General features: G+C 37.8%; 1 protein-coding gene across 1 annotated transcript in view; it reads left to right on the top strand.

Annotated features, from left to right (window-relative positions):
- Nucleotides 1-15,751, top strand: part of DDX4 (DEAD-box helicase 4) — an 80,212-nt gene that overhangs the window by 52,088 nt on the left and 12,373 nt on the right. Inside the window, 4 exon segments of the mRNA XM_006172318.3 lie at nt 1,301-1,430; nt 4,117-4,221; nt 4,224-4,288; nt 5,435-5,580. Coding sequence (XP_006172380.1) covers nt 1,301-1,430; nt 4,117-4,221; nt 4,224-4,288; nt 5,435-5,580 — 446 coding nt within the window.

Below are 15,751 nucleotides of genomic sequence, written 5' to 3'. Positions count from 1 at the left end.
TGACCATCCCCCCTGGGGGGTGATTTCTCGCTTTCTGTCTCTCTGTCTCTCTCTGTCTGTCTGGCGAGCACACACGCCCTATAGCAAAAACCTCTCCAAAAAAAAAGAATATATGCTGTAAATAATCTTTAATTATAGATTCCTCCTCTTCTTTCTTTTTTCTTTTTTAGGATTTTGCCATAGGGTGTGTGCATTCAGTAGAAAGAGACAGAGGGAGGGAAAGTGAGAAATAACCCCACTGCAGTTTCTTCTCCAGTATCGTCTTGGGATTTTGAGCATGCATGCACATGTGCCTGGCATGATTTTCAGGCTGCTGGGACTCAGACTGTGGTCAGCTATGTGGAAATTCAGCACCTTAACCACCATGCCACTTGCTGGTAGCCTGTAACCCCTTCTTTTAACGAATGTACAGTATCTCTTTGTTTAGGTATACCATAATTTAAATCCTCTACTAATAGACCCTTAGATAGTTTTTAATCTACATTACTAAAAATAATGGTGGCATTGAATATTGCTCTACATTCATTTCTACTCATTTGTGGAAACATATCTGAGAAATAATTTTCTAGGTGTTAATTTACTGAGACAAAGAGTTTTTAAATTTTATAGACTAAAATTCTGAGAGATGGGGCTGGCAGGTGGCATGGTGGTTGAGGTGCTGGATTCTCACATGGTATTATTGCAGTTCATCTCAGACCTGACAGCCTGAAGATCACAGAAAATACATAGACAGATAGATAGATAAAGAAAACAAAATTGTAAGACAGGTTGTATCAGTTTACTTTCTTAAGTGTCAATTTTGCTATTCCTTGCCTAAATGGTGTTATCACATTTGAGCGTAAATGTTGTTTTGGTCTTCATTTGTCTTCCTTTTTAAAGTAATGTAAACCTTTTTTTTTTTTTTTAATGTTTAAAAGCCATTTGTATTTTTTAATGAACCATTTGTTTATGTCTTTGGCTTGTGTGTGTGTGTGCCTTTTGAAGAAGCTAATCTCTGTTAGACACTAAATAACATTTCTAAAGCTGGTTATACTAAGCTTACTCCTGTGGGGAAGAAAAAGGGAGTGGTATTGCTTGTTTTTGAAAAGCCTCAAATCAGATAGGTGGAAGAATGCCCCTCCCCCCCAGTTTGTCATTTGTTTTTCAACATTATCTTGTTCCTGGGCAGAATTTCATTTTGTTTAGATAATTTAATGTCTTATAATAGATCTTCCTCATGGGTTTTGTTTTGCATGTTAGTAATAGCTGCCCAATTTTCAAGTACCTACAAATGCCTTTTTTTTTTTTCCCCTGCCACTAGGACTTGTGTAAGAGCTGTTGTAATATATGGAGGAACCCAGTTGGGGCATTCAATTAGACAAATAATACAAGGCTGTAATATGTTATGCGCTACTCCTGGGAGATTGATGGATATCATAGGTAAAGAAAAGGTAGGCCCTAGAGAGTTAACATAGTTATGAGACTAATATTTTTGTAGGGGGAAGAATGGGATATAAAAAGGATATATTTACTAAAACATTATTTATATACTAGGCGCCATCAGATTTTTTGAATGCATTCTGTGTAAATGGATCCTCAAGGTAATCCCAATAGGAAATAAATGGTATTTTTCACTTTGTACTTGGAAAAACAAGCTCAGTGAGATTATGTAATTTATTTAAAATCTCTCAGTTAGCTCTGGTAAGTGATAGAGCTAGGGTTAGAATCTAGGTCTGTCTCCAGAATCCATATTGTGCATACCATTACACTGGGAGGAAATAAAACGAATACTTTTATCCAATTTCATGTATGAATTGATGAAATAATTTTTTTCCAGAATACACCATTTGTGACTTCAATAATTTGTCTCCATTTAAGTGTGCAAATGATATTAACTAGGATTGTTAACTTTCTAAGTCCTTCAGAAAGAGATACTTTAAAAAATTTTGGTAGAGAGTTTATGTACTTGCTGAAAAGAGAGAGAGTGAGAGAGAGGCAAAGTGAGAAAGTACTCCTCTCCCCATGTGGGATGGTCATACCATAAGCATTCATATCATACCATAAACAAACATCTGCATGTTTGCGGATACACGCACACATGCCTGGCATATTTAGCTACTAGGTCTGGGCCTTGAACCTTGCAGTCAGCCATGTGGGATCTAGCTGTATTAACCACCACACTATGCCACTGGCTTACCCTCTCACAAAAAAGAAATTTTAGTGGCTGGCCTTATGGCCTAGTGATTAAGGGAGCCTGATCCCACATGGCTATCCATGAGGTTCAAATCCCATCCACAGCGGTTCGTAAAACAATGCCCTGGGCACATATGCATACATGCCCATTATATACCAGATTATTATATCTCTAAGTCAGTATTTTAAGTTCACTTTAATGTACTTGATTTAGTTTCTTTAGGCTCTTCTCTAAAGGGGCTACTCAAAACATGTTCTTTCTGCATAAAGGTACTTTTCTTAGGATACTAACTAAAAATATCAAGAGAAATCCACTTTACTTTCTCACTGAATATTTTCATGGTGGTATCAAAGTCTCTTGCCTTCTTTTTGAAAAGGTATTCTGCTTATAGTAATAAATGTTCATATAAAAGTAAGAGAAGTTTCCCAATTCCTGAGTGGTTAGAGACTGGGGGATTTATTAAAGATTTAAAGGAGTCAGGGAAAAAAAATTGCTAGTTATAAGACATTTGAATATGTCCTGCTATTGGGATATTTTATTTATTTTTAAAGGGCTTTTAAAAAATAATTATTTATTTATTTATTTATTTAACTTGCTATAGTCATCATAGAGAGATGGTGGGGAGTTGAGTGGGGGAGTGAGAAAGCAAGCTGCCAGGTCCAGGACTCTAATCTCACTTGGCTACATGGAAGTCCAGCACACCAGTCACTACACCACTTGCTGGCCCCAGGATATTTTATTTCTTAAAGAGTCTGAATTTATCCTATAATTCAGTCTATCTGGTGCCATCCAGTACAGTAAACATTATATGTCATAATTTAAATTTGAAAGTTATAAAATTAAAAATTCAGTTTCAGGACCAGCAGTTAGCATAATGGCTATGTTGCTGTATTCCCAGGTAGTCGACCGCAGTTCGCGTCCCGGACCCGGTGGCTTAAAACTCACGCTGGGCATGTGTGCGTGCGTGCCCAAGATCCCGAGAGGAGAATGGAGGAGAAGGGATTGTGGCATGGCCATCCCCCCCCCGGGGGGTGATTTCTTGCTTTCTGTGTCTCTGTCTGTCTCTGTCTGGTGAGCGCACGCGCCCTATAGCAAAAACCTCTCGACAAAAACCTTTCCAAAAAAAAAAAAAAAAAATTAAGTTTCATGGGACTGGCAGGTGATGTGATGGTCAAAGGCACTGGATTCCCACATGGCCGACTGCGATTCAGGTCCTATACCTGGAGACTTGCTTTCTTATTTTATTTTTCTCTGTCTTGTCAAATTAAAAAATAATAATAGCAAATGGAATAAAATAAATAATTCTTTAAAAATATTCAGTTTTGCAGTCACAATAGCCACATTTCAAGTGCTTAGTGATTAGGAACTATACATGACATACTCGACTAACATGTTGAACATTACAGATAATAGAACTTTTAAGTAATTCAGAAAGCTTTGTTGCCCAGTATGGATATATTAATAGATGTTTTGATTTCCTTTAGCCTTGATTTTTTTTTTTTTTTTGGAGAGGTTTTTGCTACAGAGAGAGATAGTGGGACAGAAAGCAAGAAATCACCCCCCGGGGGGGTGGCCACGCCGCAATCCCTTCTCCTCCATTCTCTCGGCATCTTGGGCACGCACGCACACGTGCCCGGCATGAGTTTAAGCCACTGGGTCCAGGACTCCAAGTGCGGTCGACTACATGGGAGTCCAGTGACATAGCCATTACACAAACTGCTGGTCCCAAGCCTCGATTTTTAAAATGTTCTATAGCATTAGGAAAAACCGAGAACTGAAATAAGCAGGAATAGTGTTGTCTTAGCATAACAGTTGTCATCATTTTATGTGTTGATGTATAGTTTTGTCCTTAATATTGAACAGTTTGAATTGTGGAGAATATTTTAATGTAATATAAAGTAATACTCATTTTTCTGTTCTTGCTCTTGAAACTGTCCTTAAAGATTGGTCTCAAACAAGTTAAATATTTAGTTTTGGATGAAGCTGATCGCATGCTGGATATGGGTTTTGGACCAGAAATGAAGAAGTTAATTGCTTGCCCAGGACTGCCATGCCATCGAAAGAACAACGTCAAACTCTTATGTTCAGTGCAACTTTTCCAGAAGAAATTCAAAGGTAATTTTTTTTCTTTTTAAAAATAATATTCTTGTGAGACTAGCAGATGACATGAAAATTAAGGTGCTGGATTCCCACATGGTTGACGGTGGTTTGAGTCCAGGACCAGGCATCTTGAAAATCACACCATGTGTCTGTGCGTGTATACCCAAAATCCTAAGAGGAGAATGGAGGATAAGGGACTGAGGCATGGCCATCTGGGAGGTGATTTCTCACTTTCTTTCTCTCGGTTTCCAGTAAATACACATACCCTATTACAGAAACCTGAAACAATAATGATAATAATAATAATATTGCTGTTGCATAAATACATGTATAAAAGTAGAAACCATGTGAAGATACTATTTTTTTTTTAAAAGATTTATCTCTGCACACCCGTCCTATAAGGTGCTCTGTACTTGCTGGAGAGAGAGAGAGAGAGGAAGTGAGAAAATATCACCCAGGGAGATGGCTACACCACAATTCCCTTCTCCTCTGTTCTTCCCTTGGAATTATGCTTTCAAAAGCTACCAGTTCTGAGATTCAACATGGACAATCAGCTATGTGGATTCCAGCTGCCTTCACCACCACACTACTGGCTGGCCCTGATTTAAGTTTTAACATAGGCAGATTAAAAATCAAATGTATTCCTAAAACGTTTACTACATTTTTCATTGTTTCTTACCCTTATTTTCTTGGCTTTGCATTAGGATCACATTTTATTTAAAAATGGGAGCGTGTGGGCCAGCAGATATTAAGAGTGGTTGAGGCATTGGACTCCCACATGGTTGATCATGGTTCAGATTCTGGACCTGGCAGCTTGCTTTCTCTCTCTCTCATTAGCACACATGTCCTATAGCAAATTAAAAATAAATAAATAAATAGATAGATAGTTTTTAAAAACTGTGTGTGTATAACTATTAAAAAAAAAAGTGTGTGTGTATGTGCATGTGCGTGCACGTGCGTGTGTGCAGTTGGAGTCTCGGACCTGGCAGCTCGATAACCACTCTGGGTGCCTGTGTGTGTATTCCCAAAATCCCAGGAGGAGAGTGAAGGATAAAGGATTGCAGTGTGGCCATCCCTCCCAGGGGTCATTTCTCACTTTCTCTCTCTCTCTCTTTCTGGTGAGTGCACATACCCTATAACAATAATATTTTTTCTTTGAAGGTTGGCTGGGGAGTTTTTAAAGATTAATTACTTGTTTGTTGCTGTTGGACAAGTGGGCGGAGCATGTAGAGATGTTCTACAGAGTGTTCTCCAAGTTGGCCAGTACTCGAAAAGAGAAAAACTTGTTGAAATTCTCCAAAACAGAGGTGATGAAAGAACTATGATCTTTGTTGAAACTAAGAAAAAAGAAGATTTCATTGCAACTTTTCTTTGTCAAGAAAAAATATCAACTACATCTTTAAATTGACAAAATTATTTTTGTCATGACTTTCTGATTAAAAAAATGCCTAGTTTTTAAAAAATCATTAAAAAATTCTTTGGCATGACTTTTAGTATGTTTGTTTTAATTGTTTCTTCTTCATCTAAGGCTTTTTTTTTTTTTAAGCTATTTTTGTCATATAACACATGTACTTGCCAGAGAGACCAAGAGACAGAAAGCAAGAAATCAACCCCTGGGGGGATGGCTATATTGCAGTTCCTTCTCCTCCACACTCCTCTCAGGATTCTGGGTATGCATGTACATGTGCCTGGTTTGAGTACCAAGTCAATGGATCTGGTACTCAAACTGTGGTCGACCACACGGGAGTCCAGTGACATTTTGCTATCTGCTGGTCCCCATCTAAGGCTTTTTAAATAAAATATTTTGATTTTATTTTCTGTGTGAATTATAAAAACAAGTTCTCCATAAAGTAGGAAGGATAAGAGACTAAGTTTAACAGTATTTGAATAAAAAATGATTTCATTTGTATTTTATTGTTTCAGAAAGCTAGAAATGCTTAGGAGTTAACACATCTTTACATCACTCTTACTTTGCCAAAAGTGAATTCTTAATTCTATGTTTCTGGTTCTCAGTTTTGTTTTTTGTTTTGAGAAGTTTTTGCTATAGGGCATGTGTGCTCACCAGAAAGACAGAGAGAGGCAGAGAGACAGAAAGTGAGAAATCACCCCCCTGGGGGATGGCCACGCTGCAATCCCTTCTCCTCCTTTCTCCTCTCGGAATCTTGGGCATGCATGCACACGTGCCTAGTGTGAGTTTAAGCCACCAGGTCTGGAACTCGAACCGCGGTCGACTACATGGGAGTCCAGTGGCATAGCCATTACGCCAACTACTGGTCTCCGGTTCTCGGTTTTTGTTCCCTAAGGCTTCCCACATCCATAGATACAAAGAATTTTAGAGTAGGAAGTGATTTAAGATGTAGTCTGTTCCTTCATAATACCTATGAGAAATCCCCTTTTCCAAAAAGCCACCTAATTTTTACTTTAATTTTTAAGGAAAGTCATATTTTTTGTTTAAGATAGCCTTACTTATTTTTAAAAATTCATAATAGAATGAATATACATTCACAAGAAGGAGAGAGAAGCTCCTTCCACAGCACTTGGGCAAGCTGGGATCCCCTTCCTGAGCAGCACAGTCATGCATGCCTGATATGTTTTCAGGCTGACTGGACTGGGAACTGTAACTGAGTGGCATGTGGCTCCCAGCTCTTTGTCTAGCATGCTTATTGACTGCCACAGAGCCTGGGCCACAGTAGCCTAATGTTTAAGTGGAAAATGAAATTTTTCAGATATGATCATTTCAATACCTTCTTGTTATGTTACATGTACTTTCCCCATCCACCTCTCCCATTTTAGTTCTGCTATTTTAGTTCAAATATCAGTATTGGAAAAAAAAGGAAATGAGAGAGAACAGGAAATCACCTAACCTGAAACAAATAGAAGGGTGATTTAGGAAGCACATTAAGACTTCCAGTCTTCAGTTTGTGCTGCATTTTATCTTTTAAAAATCTTTTTAAAATCAAATACTCATCTTGAGTCTTAGAAATTTTATTGATTCACTTCATATGATGTTTCATAACATATACTAATAGAATATAAAAATAAAAATAATAGGTATAGGCTATGTGCTATTCTAATTTTTATGTATGTTGACTCATTTCATTCTCAAAACAACCTTGTGAGGTAGGTTTGTTGTTGTCCCCATTTTAGGGATGAGGAAACTTAAATACAAGAGGTCAAGTAACTTTCCCAGTGTATGTTGAGGCTCCAAATGTAGAAGAGATGAGCACTCTCTGGTTTTGCTGAAGTTAGAACATATTTCTATTCTAGTCACCTTAAAAGTCTTTTATAAATGAACTTTTGGAATAAAATTTATTTTGAGAATAATCCAAAGAAAGAGAGTTTTTCAGAAGTGCTGGTTTGCCCTTGAGAAAGGTAAGTGGATATGAGTTCTATTGATACACTTCTGTGTTATTGACATAGCTTTACATCTTTGTAGTTTAGGGTTTGTTCTCATGTCTTTCAAAACTTTGCATGGAATATCCATTCAGTATATTCTCAAGTTTTATGTATTTTTGTTCATATAATTTCTTTTTCTACTGCTTTACTTAATTATATTAGCCTTTCCCTTTTTGCCTTCAAAATGCATAGATTTTATTATTTGAGTAGTATAACATAATGTTTTTTTCATAATTTTAATTTAATACAACGTGGATGGAAGATTTTATTGAACTTGGTAGTTACTGAAAGAACTAGTAAGGTATTATAGTTAGTTTAGAAAATTCAAAGAGCATGTGAGTGTGTACATTACTAGGATGTTAAAATTAATTTACAAATAGATGTCAAATGGTCAGTGTCCATTGGCAATAATCAGTACTTCTGAGGATAAAACTTCATTAGGATTTTTACTGAGAATCATCTGCATTGTTGTCATTTGCAGTATTATAAAATTTAAAGAAAAAGATCATAGAGGGTACCAGAACCCCAAAGGTGTGTCAGACAATAATCTTTTGCTCATTTTAAAGCCTTTCACAATTTTTCCTGACAGTCATTATCACTTCATGATTACAATAAACTCAGTGATGAGTCTTGATCACGAAAGAAGTTGGTTTATTATGCTTGGTTTGCTTACTTGCATTGGTGCAGTAAGACCATTCATTAAAAATAGAGGCCTCTTTCCATTTGTTTTGCAAATCTAGAGCCACACTATAGTATTGCACAGTTTCTAAAGTCACAAAATTACATTATAAAGTTTTTGTGATCTCAGAGTGAGCATTTTATAACCTCTACTATTTGCTATCTTAAAGATAGGAAACTAAGACTAGGAACTCTTACCAGATTTCACAGGTAATACCTAGAAATTTGGGTGAATTCCTCTCTTCCAAAGGTCCCCTAGATTTCCCAAGGTTCTTGGCTTATCAGGAAGTGTGGCCTGTTTTATAAACATCTAAATATTTGAGTCATTGAGGCCAAATTATAAGGCCAGCCTAACTTATGTAGGAGGGCTTTGCAGATATTCTGTAAGGAAAGCCTAACTTTGTTCCTTGAAAATATGGTCCTAGCTACTGTGCCATTCTCGATTAAGAGCTCCAGGTAAGACCTTAGTTGCGTAATCAACTTGTTCAGTTATATCCAGGTAAAAGAGGGAGGACAGGTTGTTGCTAAACTGCAGCTAACCACACTACATGAAAAGAAGAAAACTGGGGACCAGCAGGTGGTGTAGTGGTTAAGACACTGGACACCCAGATGGTCAACCATGGTTCCAGTCCCAGACCTGGTGACTTGAAGCTCATGTCAGGTGCACATGTGTAAGTGCCCAAAATCCCAAGAGGATAATGGAGGAGAAGGAACTGTGATGTGGCCATCCCCCCTGGAGGGTGATTTCTCATTTTCTCTCTCTCTGTCTCTCCAGCAAGCACTGTGCCATATAGCAAAAACTTTTCAGGAAAAGAAAAGAAAGAAACTGGTGTTTATGAACTTGGGTTGGGTAGAGTGTCAGTAAGAAGTGAGATCAAATACTACTTAAAAAGTTTCATTTTAGTGTATAAAATCAAAGTCTACTAAATAGTAATGGGTTTTTAGCTAGCCAAAGAAGAAAAAACACTTCCTTTTTTTTGGGGAGAGGTTTTTCACTATAGGGCGCGTGCGCTCGCCAGACAGACAGAGAGAGACATAGAGACAGAAAGCGAGAAATCACCCCAGGGGTGATGGTCACGCCGCAATCCTTTCTCCTTCATTCTCCTCTCGGAATCTTGGGCATGCACGCACACGTGTCCGGCGTGAGTTTTAAGCCACCAGGTCCGGGACGTGAACTGCGGTCGACTATGTGGGAGTCCAATGACATAGCCATTACACTAACTGCTGGTTCCCAAAAAACACTTCTAATATATCCAGGAAATAGATTATGAAAATAATAATAATTCAAACAAATGGCCACAGTAATTTTCCTAGTAGGTCATACAGTCCTTATGTAATTTGTATTTCATCATCTGTTAGGGTCTACTTTTATGACTGGCTGTTTCTGGATTAGTCCTAGAAATTTTGCTTGGTCCAGTGATAATAGTCTGAAATTTGTTAAAGCAATGCAACTTAGAACTTTCTACCCAAGACTCTATTTTTTTAAGTATTAATACTTTGAAGTGTCTGGTGTGATCCTTTCCCACAAGGCTCAGTGGTCCTTTTTTAAGATACAAACTGATCTGTAGCTTATAGCACAGCCTTCAGGCAATCATCAGAAGAAAACAAAAATTCTTCAAGAACCAACACCTGGTTCCTACAATCTGTAAGACAGAAGAGAAAGACTCAGGCAGGAGCTGTGCCCCACATGTGCTGACACCATTCTGCCTTCACCCATCCAGGAACAACAAGGAGACACAAGGCTTGAGCTCATCAGGGACTCCCACCCAGCCTGTTTTGGGGGAGGAGGGGCAGCACACATTTGAAAAAGATCCTACCACCTTACATTCTATCTATCCAGCTCAACTTCCAGCCACATTGGGAACACAAAGGTTTGGGTATACAGAAACCAAACACCTGAAGACATGAGACTCTGGAGGAATTGTCTCTTCACAACCCCCTAACAGTAAAAGAAGAAAAATTTCCCCTTGAAAATCTGAACCCAGAACTCCTACTGTGGATTCTGCACTCCCATTCACAGCACAGAAGGGAGACTGGCACAGAGCTTACGCACACCATAGGGAAGGGCATGAGCACACAGCTACAGAAATATATTCCATACAAGTAGGAATTGAATATGACTAAAATCAAAGCAGAGCCCCAAGAAATAGAAAACCAGGAAATACCTGCCCCTCAAGGGAACATAACTCTTTACCAACAATGGATAAAGCACGAAAGATCACAGAAATGTTGGAAAAAGAATTCAGAATATTCATTGTAACAAAACTCACTGAGATGCGAGAGAAAACAGACAACCAATTCCAGAAGATTGGAAACTCCTTCCATGACTTAAAGGAGAAACTCCGTAAAGAGACACACTGAAAAAGAATCAGACAACCTTTGGAATAAAGAATACAATGCAGAAAATCAAAACCTCCCTTGAAAGCAGCAGATTAGACCACACAGAAGAATCTCTGACCTTGAAGACAAAACCTTCAATTTAGTCTAAGCAACTGAAAAGAATATAATAACCATTAATAGTCAGGACAACATATGGGAAATACTAGGCACTGTTAAATAGCCGAGTATCTGCATAATAGGTATTCCAGAGGGCAAAGAGGCAAAGGCATGGAAAATCTCTTTCACGTTATTTAGCTGAAAACATTCCAAATTTAGAGATAGGCACACAAACACACAAATCTAGAAAGTACAAAGGACACCAAATAGATATAAGAAGATCCTCTTCAAGGCATGTCATAGCCAAAATGATAAAAGACAAAGACAATATTCTAAAAGTAGCAAGAGAGGACTGTAATTTTTAAGGTTAGTCTAAGGTTACCCCAGTAGACTAATATTGGACCTCTCAAATGAAACAATGCAGACAAGGAAAGACTGGGAAGACATATTTAAAACATGGAAAGAAAAACAATTTTTGTCAAGAGTACTATAATCAGGATTATCCTTCAAATGGGAAGGATAAATAAAATCATTCTTAGATAAACAGATGCTGAAAAAATTCACCCAAATTAAACTAGCTCTTCAGGAAATACTGGGAAAACTAAAGGGAGAGAAAAGTAAAAGAACAAAAAACAACTAGAAAAAAGTGTAAGTCTACACTTACCAATAATAATATTGAATGTCAGGATTAAATTTCCCAACTAAAAGGCTAAAAATGCAGATTCAACTGTTTTAGACACAACCAGGTTTTAGTACAAATTCACCAATTATTTGATAGACAGTTGTCTCCACAGTTTTCAACTTATGCATTTATTATAACCATTACTCAATGTATAAAACTAAATAACAGAAGAAAAGTCCAAAATGTTCCAAGTACCTGAGTCTGTCTTTGGAATGAATTTAAAGAAGGCTAAAATAAAAAACTTTGTAAAGTCTATATGTCACCAAATCAATGACTTTTACCATGTCTTTGCTTTTAAATGTTAATCATTTAAATCATTATAGTCTTATAGTAAGTGAGTAAAAGTTTTCTTTTTCTGTCTCATTCTATTAAGCTATTGTTTTGTGCAGTTTTACTTATCTCTGACTGGACCAATGGTATACTACAGATCTTTTCAGAATATAAACTTATCTTCCGTAGTCTTCTACTTGTGTATGTTGAGATTATTGGTGTTTTCAAAAATCTATCCTCATTAACTTATGAGACTTTTTTTTAACCACTTTATTTTTCTCTAAAACTGTATTTTACAGCGGGACCAGCAGTTGATGTAATGGCTATGTTGCTGGACAGCCACATAGTCAATTGTAGTTTGAGTCCTGGACCCGGTGGCTTTAACTCACATCAGATATGTTTGCGTGCGTGCCCAAGATCCTGAGAGGAGAATGGAGGAGAAGGGATTGTGGCATGGCCATCCCCCCTGGGGGATGATTTCTCACCTTCTGTCTCTCTGTCTCTGTCTTTCTGGCGAGTGCACGCTCTCTATACCAAAAACCTCTAAAAACAAAACAAAACAAAACAAAACAAAAAAACCAACTGTTTTATACAGCAAAGAACATCATCATAGACAATTCATTACATACTTCCAGAATAACCAGTAGAGTAGATTTTGAATGTTCACAATGTAATATAATGTGAATATGTTTATATCCTTGATTTATTAATTATACACTGTATACATGCTATTTTTTAAAAGAGATTTTTGCTTTTGGGTGCATGTGCTCCCTGGAGACACAGAGACAGACAGAAACAGAAAGTGAGAAATCACTCCCCAGGGGTGTTGGCCATGCCATAGTCCCTTCTCATCCATTCTTCTTTTGGGATTTGGGGCAGGCATACACACATGCCCAGTGAGTTTCAAACTTCTAGGGCTGGGACTTGAACCTTGGTTGACTATGTGGGAATCCAACACCTTAACCACTACAGCACCTACCAGCTCCTGTATATATGCTTTTAAAGATTATTTTGCACCCTACAAAGATGTGTAATGATTATATTCAGTCATTGGAAAAGTCTTGACATATTTTTGCCTAGAAAATCACAGAAAAATATGCCATAGCTTTTCAACGACCCAATATGTACATCATAAATTACAATAAAAAGTAAAAAAATAAAGGAAGAACAAAAGAAAACAGAAACTGTAGATGACAGAGACTAAGTGACTGGCTAATTTATTTCTAGTAATTGTTAAATGTAGACAGTCTGGTGAGTGTTCATAATAAAAATAATACTATTGATAACTTCCCCCCCCCCCGTAACATGAAAAATAAAGGTAATGAAGTAATTCCAAAAACTTTTTGAAAAAAATGTCTCTGATGATAATTAAGTCTGTTTTTCAGAGAAATGCATTTGATTTATGAAAATGGATAGGCCATTTTTGATAGCAAGAATATAAAGTTAAATAAGTAAATGTTAGGCCAGCCAGATAGCATGGTGAATTCCGCATAGCCTAGTGAGTGGTTTGAACCCCAGGCCCAGAGGTTTGAAAAATCTGTGTGCATGTCTGAGTGTGTGCCCAGAATCCTAAGAGGACAATAGAAGAGAAGAGATTATAGTGTGGTCATTGCCCCTGGGGTACTGCACACTTGGGCTCTTTCTCTCTCTCTCCCTCTATTTCCTCTCTGGAGAGCCCTTATAGTAAAAATTAATAAATGAAGTAAATGTAGAGTTAGGGCCAAAATAACTATATGCATATTTTTTAATTGCCTGAGGGAATGTGTGCTTGCCAGAGAGACAGAGAAGGAGAAAGCACCCCTACAACAGGGTATGGTCATACCTCAGTCTCCTCTATTTCTCTATCCTGTTAGGATTTTGGATGTGCATAATATACACATCGAATGTCTTTTCATGAGCTGCTGGGGCTGGGATTCGAACTGTGGTTGGCTGTGTGGGATCTGGCTCCCTTAATCTCTAGGCTGTGGGACAAATCTCAGACATCTGTATTTTTACAAAATGCTACATTTAATGTACATTTTTAGTTGAGAACCAGTGTTCTAGAAGGTGCAAGATTCAAATTAGGAAAGAAGTAAAGTCGCAGTTGCATAAATATTTTATATAATTGAAATGATGACTGGCAGCATTGTGTAATTTTATTAGGCTGCATACCTTTAGAACTTACAGGAAAACAAGTATCTTTTTAAATTGCCCGAAGACACATGCACTCAACAGAGAGAGCGAGAGAGAGAAAGAGAGAGCGCAAGCAAACACCCCCTAATGTAGTGTGGTCATGCTGCAATAGTTTTTCCTCCATTTCTCCATCCAGTTAGGATTTTGGAATGATATATGCAAAACACCTGGAGTGTGTTTCAAGCCACTGAGGTTGATATATTCAAACCATGGTCAATCACATGGGATCTGGATCTCTATGCACAGTATTTAACCATTGTGCTATGGGGATGGGGCCCTAGAAGTATTTCTTTTTTCTCCTGTTTCTTAAAAAAAAAAAAAAAAAATTGCTGCAGGGTACATGTGCTTGCTTGAGAGAGACTGAGAAAAAGAGAGAATGAGAAAGCACTATGGGGATTGGTCATGCCTCAATCCCTTCTGCCCCTCCTTTTTGGAATTGGGGGCACATGCACGCATGTAGCAGGAGTGGTGGTTAAGGTACTGTTTGGGATTTGAACTGTGCAGTTGGACATGTGGAATTCAGCCACTTTAATCACTATGCCACTGTCTGGCCCTAGAAGTGCTTTAGGAGCGTTAGTCAGTGTTTCTCCTAAAGGTAAAAATATATTATAGGCCCAGCTGCAGTGGCGTAGGTGGTAGGACACTACTATAGGAATCATATCAAAAAGCCCAGGGTTTGGGTCCTGGGTTGACCTGAATATGCACCCACAATCCTAGCTGGATGGAAGGCTGGGGGGTGGCAGATGATGGCATGGTTAAGACCTAGTCAGGACCGTGTGTGTGTGTGCGTGTGTGTGTCTCTCTCTCTCTCACAGTCTCAATAAGTAAAACCCATAAAACAAGTTATGGGTAGTGAGGGAATTACAAGTTTTTAAGGACTTCTCTTTAAGTATACATTTTTGAAATACATTAACATTTTTCCTGTGCTCTTTGTTCTAGGGAAAGCTTAGTGTATCTCTACTCATTTGATGACTCTTACCCCAGAACTCTAGATTTTTGCCATAGGTGTGTGCTTGCTGGAGAGACGGAAAAACAGAGAGGGAAAATGAGAAACCCTTCTCAGGGGGGAGTGGCTACTCTGCATTCCCTTCTCCTTCATTCATTCCTTGGGATTTTGATCACACATGCATGTTTTTTCAGGCTGCCAGGTCTGGTACTCAAACCGCAGAGTCAGCCATGTGGGATCCAGTGCCTTAACTACCACACCACCTGCTGGCCCATGCCACAATTCTTTTAAAATTTACACACCAAGCATGCATAATTATTTATAGTATCCTTTCTCTTAAAACATGAGTTAATAAACCTTTGTATTTTTTGTGAGTAATTTTTAAGAGGTTTTATTTTTGGTAAATATATGGGCTGATCTTAAGGCAGATCAAGAGAGTTATTAGAGTAGAGCTGAATGTTTGGTGGATGCACAATCCATGGATGACAGAGTAACAGTATTTTATTATTAATTTAACTGAAATAACAATAAAGTACTTAAAAATAAACATAGAAATTAAGATGGTTATAAACAACTACCATTTTTTCATAAGTAGGGGACCTTTATTCCTTGGTTTTATTTTTCTTTAAATAATCGAAACCTTTATTAAGTAACATAATCTCAGTCATCTAAACTGACAAGGTACCCCCAGAGGGGATGGCTACACCACAATCCCTCCTCCTTCATTATCCTCTTGGGATTTTTGAGCAAACATGCACACATGCCCAGTGTATTTTTTAATCTAGGAATATTGTTTGTGTCTAGAAATTTGGTTTTCTAGTTTGTTGGCATAAAGTAACATAGAGTATTCTCTTTTAATCTTTTGTATTTCTACAATAACTGCTATAGTATTGCCTAT

Source organism: Tupaia chinensis, unplaced genomic scaffold (genome assembly GCF_000334495.1).
Source record: "Tupaia chinensis unplaced genomic scaffold, TupChi_1.0 Scaffold000251_1, whole genome shotgun sequence".
NCBI lineage: Eukaryota > Metazoa > Chordata > Mammalia > Scandentia > Tupaiidae > Tupaia > Tupaia belangeri.
This window is presented reverse-complemented; position numbering and strand designations above follow the sequence as displayed.